General features: G+C 39.1%; 1 protein-coding gene across 1 annotated transcript in view; it reads left to right on the top strand.

Moving 5' to 3' along the window:
• Nucleotides 1–12,148, top strand: part of NRG3 (neuregulin 3) — a 349,388-nt gene that overhangs the window by 271,371 nt on the left and 65,869 nt on the right. The window contains exon 4 of the mRNA XM_014877951.2: nucleotides 3,917–3,943. Coding sequence (XP_014733437.2) covers nucleotides 3,917–3,943 — 27 coding nt within the window. The remainder of the gene's footprint in view (nucleotides 1–3,916; nucleotides 3,944–12,148) is intronic.

Raw genomic sequence — 12,148 nt, 5'->3', positions numbered from 1 at the left:
CAGGTATTAGCTGATCCAAGGTCATTCTCAGGATTTAGTTTGATCCAGTTTTAAAAGTCTCAGTGAGGGAAGTTTCTGTCACGTGTTTCAGTGAAGATATTTTGAAAAATCAGTAGTTGAAGTATTTCGATTTTATGTCTCTGATTCCCCTGAACAGTCTCAATTAGTTTTCCAACCCCACCAAACATTTTGAAGAGTACTTTTGTGTAAATTAATTACAGAAAAAAATTACTAGAATTTCTCTAAAGCAAACAGCAAAATCAAATTTTGTGTTCTTTAATGACTGAGATTTTTAAAAATACATTATTACATGCTGTTACTTTTTCTTTTTGATAGTAAAAGATCCCAACAAAACAACCACAATCTGAGAGCATTGGCCAGTTTGCCCATGAGGAGAGAAGATAGATGCAATAAACCTTTCCTACTGAATATTCAAATCCCTTGTCCCATTATTCTGTGTGCTCACGTGGAAAATGAAGTATCAAAAATAATATGCTTCAAAGAAAACCTTTAGTTTAATATATGTATATGTACCTGTAACTGATTATGGTTTTCACTTCATTAGATATACAAATAGGTTGACAGCCTTGTGCTGCCAAACATCATAAAGCACAATGGATAAGAGAGCAGAAGTTTGTGTCTTTAGGTAGTATCCTCATCCAGCTGCTTTATGAATGGAAGAATTTTCCTTTATTTTAGACCAAGTTTTATTGGTCTAATACTCAAAAGTTAAACTTAGCCCTGTTCCTTTCAGACAGATAATCTGTTCAGAGTACTTGAGCTGTCCCAAGGTAGTTGCCAGCATATTATCATGTTGCATTTTGTGTTCAAGACAATCATTTACCAAGGACAATTTAACAACTCTTATGAGTTTATTTGAAGCGATAAATTTCATTTGCAGAGAAAAATACTTTGCTGCTCTGATTTCCTAAAGCTGTCTTCATGCCAAAGTCAGCCTGTCCTTAGTAAAGATTAAAATATCTGTGGAGGTTTGCAATGAGCACTTTCATGTCCAAGATTTTTCAGTTAGATTTACATGTTAAGTTTATATTTCTGTTCAGTCTTAATATGACTACGAGAAAAGTTGCAGCAAACCACAATCCAGACACAAGGCAGTATGTTGTTTCGTGAAGTACTAATAAATTAATCCATTAGTGACTGCAAATTTATTTTCTCTTGTCCTCATTATCAAGTTTTCACAGGTGTGTATGTATTTAGACAGTATAAATTAAAAGGGCTTTAATACTAGCAACACATTACCATAGTGCAAGGACCATAAGGCACAGTATTTTTCCCACATCAAGATGAAAATGGAGAAATACTGATAAAATAAAACATACAAGTGAATAATCTTCCTATCTGAGAAATATATTAGTTTCTAAGAACATAGCAATACCAGAAGGAAAGAAGAAACCACAATAACAGAAGTAAAATACAGTCACATTATTTGGTTAATGACCCCATCTTGTGGAGCAGCGCCCATGCTTCAGCACATTTATAGCTCTCATATGCATTTTGTTTTTTAATGGAGTCCATTTCTTGATGGTGAATTACTTGGCATTGCACTTTCTGTGTCCAGGGAAGTGCTCTGCAGGCAATTCATCACTTGTGCAGCACGGCTGCACAGCAATAGAGCAGTCCTTTGTCACACCATGGATTGCCAGGGTCAATAATTCACGTTTTAGTGTTTGGTTCAGTCTCGGGTCACCACCACAGCTCACATCCCCCACCACCCCTGCTGGTTATTTCCTGCTGCCCTGTGTCTCTCCCATGGACCTGTTGGGAGAGTTTCTTGCAGTTGTTGAGAGGGGACAAACCCATCTCCAAAGCTGGAGCTTTCCGGGTTGCTGATTTGCTCCCCAGCAGTGCAGTGAGAGCATTCCCTGGCTGATGGCTGGTCACCAAGGGGTGGCCCAGTGATGGTCACCACCAGTGCCAGCGTGTGCTACATCTGCCAGTCTTCTATTGTTTTCTATTCCCAAAGAGCTGCTCACAGAGCTTGTTGAGCTACACTCAATGATTGGCAGCTTGGATATTTCATTGTAAACGTTTATCCCTTTGGACCTCCTTTTATCGTAGCCTGGGGAAATCAGCTTTGTCAGCAATATATATTATACTGGTTGCTGAAGTTGTTTTCCAGGCACATGAGATATTTAAAATAAATCACCTGGCATATTCCCACCCTCTCCAGCTGAACATATTTCCCAGGAAGGCTCCATATATCCTTGATTCTCACTTATGTATGAGCCACTCAAATATGAACTGAAATGCTTTTTTCCCCACCCTTGTAAAGGAAAGGCATGTTTTGTATCCACTGTCTGAGGAAATGGTTTTTAACCATATTGGTGAACTCAGAGGGAGAATTGTAGGCTGCAAATGGAAAACACATAGGGAAGGTGTATATCCAAGTTAGGAAAGAAAGATTGGCTTTTTTAGCTGTTCTACATAGACTTAAAAAGATGATACTATATTCTCTTCCTCCATGTGTCAATATCCTGAGTTCCTTGGAGACCAGATTATGATGCTTTGATCTCTGCTATCATTTTTTCAAATAAAAAATTTTCAACTGCATTTTTATCTTATTTACAGAAGGATGCAAAGGTGTGAATTGCATGTAGATAACATTTGCAGGTTTCACAGGTACAGAAAATTAGACAGGGAAAAAAGCTGCAAATCTCTGTAAATATAGTAATGTTTGATGCACTTTTGATATGTCTGATTTCATGCTTTTATAAAAACTACATTCTTACAAAAATTTTCATTCCTGTCAAATGTACTAGGGATGTTTTGTACATGGTATTTGTACGTGAATGCAAGAATATAGATTAGGAGATTGCTATGTGGAATACGTGTATGTATGATTTTGAGTTATGTATTTTCAAAAGGAAAGATTCATTTGTCACTAAACTTGCATCATTTGCCTTCCCTAACACCATACTAATAAAGTATTCATACCATCTACCATCATCTCGTGTTCTTTGCTTTTGAAGTGCATATTGTGCCTTCTGCATGAAAATAACATACAGAATTTAGCAGCTGTTCCATAGATTTGTATGCTAAGTGAACTGAGCAAACTGATGCTCATTGCCTTCTCCTGGGTGGATTGAAAGGGTGAAAACCGTGAAGAATTCACAGCCTTTTCAACAGAAACCCAAATATTCCATGATCTTGTCACAGGTACCAGAGTTGGCAATAAAATGAAGTGTTTTAACTGTTGAGCTATGTTGGAAAATCTTTTAACCTTGCTATGTAGTTCTTAGAGGACTCTAATGTGTCATGTAAAAAAAAGGCCCTGAAATACTTAGAAGCCCATGTGGTAATTCTGTCAATATTCTAAAAGCGTAAAAATGTTCGCTTCACTTTGAAATGTCTTGAAATTCTTGCGTCCTGTCTGTCTGATGGCCAAGTTGGGAGCATGGCTGCTCTTCCCTGCTGCCAGATTTTCTGTGGTGCAGCAGAGACCAGCTAGGAGTCACGTTGGGAGCAAGTGTGGCTGCTGTGCTGTGGTGGGAGCTGCCAAAGTCAGTGAAAGCCTTCCAGTCATCTCTTCAGGTTTTGGTCCCTGTCAGAGAACATGAAAGAGCCTTGTCTAACTAAGGACAGTGGTGAGCATGTTGAGAGAGGAGCTTCAGGAGGATGGGAAAATGAAATCCCTTTAGGTAGTTGGCTTGAACATGGAGTCAAATATAAAGGCATTCATGTCCTTCCCCAAATGCATGTCCCTTCACGTGGGAACAGAGTGCCCTAAATTCCCACCTTAGCATTGCCTTTGAGGGACAGGGTTGTGCCTTTGTTTTGGACCTGTACCCACACTGTTCTGCAGCACTGCTGTATCAAGGTGAATTTATATTTTACTCTGTTTCTAACATCCCTGTCTCTTTTCTCTTTTTTCTTTTACATGCTTTCATGAGTATAGCAGACCATTTAGGAATTGAATTCATGGGTAAGTTTTAACTTCTCTCCTTTTCAATTGCTCATATTTATCTTGATCCCTTAGTCCAAAGAACATGGAAGTTAATAGGAAGACTCCCATGACCTCCCTGACTGGGTTTTGGATTTGGTTCCTTTTATACTTACCGATTACATTTGAAATTATAAGAAGGTTTAATTTTTTTTTGTCCACTGCTATGGAGTTTAAAACTTACATAATGATGTTTTAGTATTTCATTGGTATTTAATGAAACATAACATAAAAGTTATGTGACCATATCATCTTGAGGAATAGTATTTTGTATGTGATTTTAGGGTAGAGTTACTAACTTTTTCATGTAAAGGAAAGTAAATTCTAAATGAGTTTTTTTTTTCTTTTGTTAAGAATTTGTTGTTAATTACAATATTAAATTTAACTAGGTTTAATAAGAAACATCTTATAAAAAATAATTCTCTCAAATCAGAGAAATACTTTTAAGAAAGGAGTCAAAGATCCATCATTCCATAAAAAAAGTAAAATTGGTTAGGAAAAAGCTAACGAAGGAGGGAATTATTGCTTTTACAATATTGGAAAGGAAAATATGACGTTCTGTTGGCTCAGCTGCAGCTCTGTGGTGTGTTCACAGCCTCATGGAATGACAGGCTTTACAGATCACCTCTCAGCTGGTGATCTTCAGGCTTGGGGAAGCTGAGATACATCCTTAACAGAGTTAATGTTTCTTTGTGCAAGAACAGCTTGCATAAGCCATTAAATATGACTGAAAACACAATAATAAAAAGTATGCAAATTCCTATTGAAGTCACAAAACAGTTACTTTTAATAGGCTCTTTCCCTATGTTAAGTTTTACTTGAATTTTTAGATTTTAAAAGTAAGAGCCTTATAATCTATCAATTTGAAGTGCCAACATGGGGATTCTGTTGACCAGTTAGGTATAAATTGTGAAGAAACCACTATGGTGATGAACATTAACTGCATGACAGGCTGCAGTAACAAGAGGATAGCCAGAGGTTCAGGGATTTTCTCCTACTGCTTTTGAATTTCTGCCATACCTAGAGCCTTGTTCTCTCTAGGGAACTGGTTCATGAGGTCCAGAAGTTCTGTGTTTCCCTTCACTCTGTATGAGGCTTGAAAAGTGCCAGTGCAATCAATGCAAATGTCTTCACAGACTTAGTGGACAAGTGGGAAATGGTTGCTGGAAAGGCTCTGCATATATCCTGCTTTTCCTGCTTAACTTAAATTGTGAGCAGCAGTCTTGAGGCATACAAGTTGAAGGACAAGCATATATGTGGGAGAGGATAAGGAGTATAGATATATGGGATGCTTAGAGGGGACCTTTCTGTAAGAAGCAGGAAAGTGTTACCCAAGAGGCAAAGCTGAATGATTTGAATTTTATTTTGAGACTTCCAGTTTCCTCTCTTTTTTTAAAGACATCTCTTTAAGGCTTGAACTAAAGCCAGTCTCTGAAATCTTGGCTCAGAGTAGTCCTCTCATATGAGTAGCTCTCAAGACTTTTTTATTTAATACTGGAGCAGATCCTGATGGCATAAAAATTAATGAAATCTTGTGTCTCAAGCCTGAAAATATTATGACAGTAGCCTAAAATGAGGCTTGAAGTTTTTTCTTGTGGGCTAGAAAAAAAACAAGTCCTGGAATCGTATGCAAAAGTGAAATGCTTGTGCTTCTTAAATCCTACTCTAGTCTTTATGAAGATTTACTTAGGAAATGTAAGCATGCATGGAATCATTGCTGTACATGTAGCAAAGTAGAAATCCCCACCCTGTGCACAGAGAGTTCAAGTGACAATATGCTCATCAAATTAGGGACTCTCCTGTAAAGCCTCTACGATGAGTTTACTTCTGTACTATTGAATATAATGGCAATTAGTGCAAAGAGTGTTTTGTAGCTAGACAAAACAACAGTGTAGAGATGGTGCTGAACTTAGCTTTGTTTGTACATAATCCAGAGAACACTTTTTTTCATTGCATTTGTGGGTTCAGTTGCCTTAGAAATTCCATTTTCATCATTGTCTTCCAGAAATTTTGTTTGAAAACCATGTAAACCATGTAACTTGGATTGCCAGGGCAAGCTGAATTCCTTCCATGGTAGACACAGCTGAAACCTCATGTCAGTGGGAACATTTTTCTGTAAGGGACAGATGAAATGTGCACTGAAACTACACACTCACTTTAGTGTCCATTTCCCAAGGAGGGTAGATAAGTGTAGAAGTGTAGTCATTTACGTTTGGTTTTTTTCAGGGGGTTGGCTTTTTTTTTTTTCCTAGACTCAAGGATCAGTGAAGTGTGCATACATAGCCAGTCCTTTTACTGTCCTGTTAGGGAACTGTGGTCCATGACTTTGTGTATCCTGTTGTGGACCAGTTTGTACTGTTTTCCCCCACAAGCTCCTGTGGCAGCCCATTCCAGTGCTCAGTAGAGGCAGTGTCTGTTGCTTTTCCATTACCTGGTGACATCTCCCTCCTGCTGGACCCTTCTCTCACAAACAGTACTTTGAGAACAACAATGATGCATTCAGTTTATGTACTACACTAAATTTTGTAACCTCGCTCATGGTTTCACACTCCCTTTCCTATCTGGGTGCTGTCAGTTTTGTGTTCCGTACAATATTCAATATTGTGCATTCCAGAACTTGAACACCTGTTACTTTAATATTGCTGCTGATACTGATTTACACTGTTTGTTTGTATGGATAGCAGAGACAAAGGCAGGCATATTGATGTGGCACATCTGTTTTTAAATGTTGCAAATATAGAAATTAATGTATGGTTCTGATGCATTCATGTGCAACACCTCCTGAATTAAATGAAAGCCAAGTATGTGGTCAAGGGACACTATGTCCTTACATTTGTGGATTGAAGTATTGTCATCGATATGTGGTCCAGCTTTATGAAACTTCTGGTGATAAGGAAATGGTTTATACTTTCTAGTGCATCAAGTCAAAACAAAAAAAAAGAAAAGAAAGCTGTTGTGTTTGATTGTCACTTGATTCAATATTGATTCAGTATCTATCTCTGATGCAATCTCCTGGACAGGCTTTGGGCAAGGTCTTTTAATCTGTCTGTGCTTCACATTCTCAGTTGCAGTAAGTTTTCTCAGGCTTTCTGCATTTTGATTCCTCAGCTCTCTGGGGATGTGTTTCAGTACCACAGAAATTATTTCCTCCTTGTGAGCGGGCGCAGACTTGGCTGTGTCCTCTCCTCGTACGGGAGCAGAGCGCTCTGAGGAGAGCACCTGGTCTGCTTTGGTGCCCAGCATTTCACCAATGAGGGTTCATGCTGTTTTATTCACATTTCCAACACAAAAGTAAGGAGAAGTTTTCACCATGTTCCTACAAACTGAGAATATTCGAGCTGTATGAATAATTCTGTGTCAATGGGAAGTGGGATGGTCATTGGTAATGTGTACATGAGCAAGAGAGATTGTTTAAAAAAAACACTATGAAAAGAAGCAGCTTTTATACACTGAAAAAACTAAGTAATGCATCATCAGCATTGGAGACCATTGGGGTACAAGTATCAACAGCTCATTATCATTTTTTGACCCAAGTGGTTAACTGCACTTCAGAGCTGAATGGTTTACTCTTCCAGTGAAAAATTTGTTGATGAGGACAAATATCTGTGACAGCAAACATGGTCACTTTGGATCAACAGGCAGCAGCTGTTGTGGAGCTGGCCCTGGAGCATGTTCTCCCATCTGCAGAGTGAAATCCTTACCTGAGAGTCATCCGTGGATGTTCTGAGCTGCAAGCCAGTGCCTCAGACAGGGAGTTGCCTTTTTAACTCATTTCTTACACTGAGAATGAGTTAAGGTGTGCTAAGGCATGAAACACAAAGGTGAGTATTGGAATTACCTGCTACAACACATGAACAAACATGACTGTTCCAGAAACTTACCTACACCTCCTACTCTGATGATCCAGAACGATGGTCTTTTATGCTGTAACAGTAATTAATGGTGGATACGGCAGGAAATAAAATGCTCCAATAAAGATCAACAGCCAAGTCACTGCAGTTTTGATGGAAATACAGACATAACATGAAGTAGTCTTCATCCTTAGGCTGCTTACCAGTTAAACCAGTATCAATGGTACAAACAATTTTGATGTGTTAATCTCAATCTCCCCACACATGAATTACAGGAAACCTATGTAGCAGTTTTTACATGTAGTCATTACTTTTAATTTGTTTATTCTTAAGGCTTAAACAAAAACTTAATATTTTTCCTTAGAACTACTCATCTTTTTTGGAAAAATCAGGAGCTTCGCTGAAGTCAATGAAGTATGAATGGTATATAAAACCTTGAAAGTGCTGAATCATTAAATAGCATTTAATTGAGCAGAGTAATAAAGTAACTCAAGAATGGGATCCTATTAAACTTTACATATTTCCTTGCAATGACTACAATGTGATATGTATTCAGTTTTCTGTAGTCTGAGCAGCTGTTACCACTGGAGATGGTGCATGCTGTATTTTCACTGTGCCTATTCTCACTGCCTCCTCATTGTGCTGAGATGACATACACCCAAGACTCTGGGAATACCTGATCCAGTTAACCAGATTGACTCTGTGACCTTGTGTCATGCACTGTGACTGATGCATTTTGATTTTTACAAGCTGCAAATGTTGTTTTTGCTGATGAGCAGGATAAGCAATAGTGCAACAACTTAGCATTTTTCATGTATGCCAGAAATAAAAAGACAAAGTTCGTTAGTCCTTGCACAGCTCAAAAACTGGGAACCTGGACTCTTTCCTCTGAAACTCAATGTTTTGCAGCAGCAAACAGAAAATTATAATAAATAACCAGCGCTTGCCTTAGTTACCATGTAGAAGCTCTTATCTGTTATAAAACCCTGTAATGCTCCAGTCCTTGCTGGAAGAGAGGCTGAATGTTCAGTTACATGAGCAAAACTGTATGTGTTCTAAATGATACATGTTTAAAAAATAAAGAAATTAAGTTCAGTTTTCCCTGTATTCCTTTTTAATAGTATAAAATAAGTAGATCTTTTTCTGATCATATGGCACACTGTTTTAATGTTCCCATTTGCACAAAATTAGAGATTCTGATCACAATCATCCCCCAGAACTATGAAACCATATATTTCTAATAATTACATTGTTGATAATCAATATGCACTTAAAATATTTCATCTGTACTCTGTTGGTAAATTTCTGAAGAACTAAGAAGGGCTCTTCTGGTAGGCATTGATACTTGGAATGTTTACTGCCATCATCATCGCTCCTTGAATCCCATTGTTCTTCATCCTGCCTCAAATTTTCATTACCTCCTTCTGGTTTTTATCTTTTCAAACTCAGTAAAGACTTTGCTCTTGGGACCATTTCCAAATTCACTAAAGACTTTGCTCTTGGGACCTCATCTTTCAGTTTGCCTTATGAAATACCTGTCCTTTTTAAGTATGCTGCAAAATAACAATAGCATCCTGAGGCATGAAATGGATTTAGACCCTGAGCACTTTCCATGGGATTCACTTAGCTGGGAAGAAGAGTCATTTATCATCTCCAGAGAAAAGAGACATGAGCAGCAGAAGAGAGAGTTTTACAGGAACAGCTGATGCCTAAGTGCTGTAAGAGCAATGGATGGAGCAGAGGTTCCTCAGGGGCTGCAGGAAGCTCTGCCAGTGGTTGTACCTGTTTAGGAAAACATCTCCTGAATAAAAGCCAGAGTGCATCTGGTGCATAAGTTTCAGGCTGCCTCACATCTTGGCTCAGTTTAGGGCATATGGTTCTAGTTTAGTTGAGAGGGACAGATTTTTATCTAAGTAGTTTGTAACCTATCTACCTTCCTGGTTCTGTGCTACCATCTTTACTTTTCTTGATATGTCTTTTTCCCAGTTTATCTGCACTTTCTGTATTGGCAATGAATTGGGTTGGATTAACTTGTATTTTTTTTTAAAAGTTTACTGTCTGGCTAACTTATGTGTGTCATTAATTGCCTTTTGTGATGCTTTATCAAAATAGTAATTCTGTGAAGTGGGTGCATGAAATAATTTTAATATATATAACTTACTCTGGTGACCTTCCCTAGTATTTGGTTTCTGCTGTTCTCTCTAATTAAACCTCCTGATCATTCATGATGAAACTTAACGGAAATTTGAAAAACAAAAACTGGTAGCAAGGTGTACTGATAAGTTCAGAAAGCCAGAGTTGGTCTGGGTTTCTCTGTTTTCCTGGGGTCTGGGTTGGGAGGAGGAGGAAGTTGCATTAGGTGGGGTCTGTATCAGTCTGTAGAAAGGGTTGTGCATCATCCCTAATGATACATAGGGATTGTTATTCTGTCACTCCCAAGGTGAATGTGTACTGAGTTCCCCTGTCTGCTGACTGGGGGGCACTAATAAGGTCCAAGTGTTATCTGTGGGTTAGAAAGGAATTTGTGAAACCTTAAAAATGGATGTTGTATATAAGCCTCCAGGTAAGTTTCCATGTATCCCTTAGTGCCAGGGAGCCAAGCCTCTTTTATTGTGCCAGCTTCAAGAACTTTGGCACCTCAGGGAGAAGAGGCTTGTGCTTCCAGGTTGGATTTCAGCTGAGGACAGAGCATCTCCCCTGCTCACAAAGGGGCTTTGCTGTGTGCTGTCCCTACATGCACAGATCATGTGCACATTCTGGTTTGGGATTAGCACGTGCCCTCGGGTCCTGCACAGCTGGTGTGCCTCAGAGTTAAACACTTTTTATCATGAAATACAGGTAATTGGATGGCTTCAACACTGAGCAGACAGCTGTGTATTTAAATGTGACCTTATACCCAGTCAGTCTCAGAACCTGCATTTTGAATATGGTATTTAAGTAAATGCTGTGCTGAGCCTGAGGAGGTGTTAAAACTGACACCACAACGGTGTGCTAATGAGTTGCAGTGTTGAGATTTGGCCTTTGTTTGGGCTCAGTTGCAGTCTAACCAGATGCAAAAATATGTAGACAGTAACTTGTACACTGCTGAAACAAGCCTAGCAGGGCAAAGGTGAGATCCACGTGTCAAAGGTGGTGCTGCAGACAGCTGCCACAAGACTGCCAGTGACACTTCATATTTCCAATTGAGAGAGGACTGGGACGAGGCTTCAAAGCAGTGAGTACCATCTGGACATGTCCATGAGAGCTTGGGATCTGTCGTTTGAGATGGGGGGGTTGCTATTAGTAGAAGGTTGTTCACTGTGTGTTGAGGTTATCTTGACACAGGAGGAGAGGCTCTAAACACCTGATCTGTGCCATATTTGTGCAGCCACAGTGAATCAGGGCTGCTTTGCCCTTCTGCTGCCTGGAGGTGCTACCTAGGTGTCAAGTCTCTTTCAGTAAATGATGCACGGATTTGGAAAGCAGAACGTAAGTATCTCAATGAATGTTCCGTGGCAGTGGTGCACTTGTAATGTATACTACAGTTGTATAGAAAAATCAATGGTTTTGACAGTGAACTAAATCTTTCTCTGTCCTTCTGTGTCCTGCCTAGAATGAGTAGAGCCGGTGTCCTGCCAGTAATTGCTGGAAGCGGAGGAGAAGGGTAAGCAGGGTGGAAAAATTGGCTCTGTGCTGCTTGGAGCACACTAAGTTACTGTTTCATGCGCTGCCTTTTCTCTTCTTTTGCAGGAGCTGTAGGATACTGGCACGTGGAGAAGGACAGAGATATTCCCACTCTGGCTGACGTTTTCCAATAAAGATATTTTTATTGTAATTGAAAATTGTCTCATGATCCCATTTCCTGTGCCAATCAGCATTGGTTTATCCTCATTTCAAGCGTGATTCTGCTGAAAAACACTCTGTCCAGTGGCCCAGCGTATCTGTTGGTATTGCTTCAGACTTAACAGCCAACAATTATCTGGGACACAAGTGTGAGCAGCACAAAAGGAAGAGGGAAAAACAAATCCTGTGTATGAGTGTGCAGGTGGTGTTCTTGTGTGCTCAGTTCTTAACAACAGTGGAAATAATCTCACAGTTGCTTGTAAACTGTTACATTCAGATGACAGGTGAACTCATTTGTTTACCACTGCTGACTTTTCTTCTTTGAATGGTTAAGTAAATCACCATGAGGTATTTTCATTTAGTATGGATCCAAATCCTTTTGGGTCATGTTCACATAATTTACTCACTGCATTTATATCTATTGCATCAGTCATGCTGTAATTATCATATGAGTTAATAGTTTTGGGTTTTTTTGTCCTAAGTTAATTATGTGCTGCTCTGTGCCTACTGTAGC

This window comes from Sturnus vulgaris, chromosome 8 (genome assembly GCF_052056855.1).
Source record: "Sturnus vulgaris isolate bStuVul1 chromosome 8, bStuVul1.hap1, whole genome shotgun sequence".
Classification (NCBI taxonomy): domain Eukaryota; kingdom Metazoa; phylum Chordata; class Aves; order Passeriformes; family Sturnidae; genus Sturnus; species Sturnus vulgaris.
The sequence above is the reverse complement of the archived record's forward strand: the minus strand, read 5'-3'. Positions and strand labels throughout refer to the sequence as shown.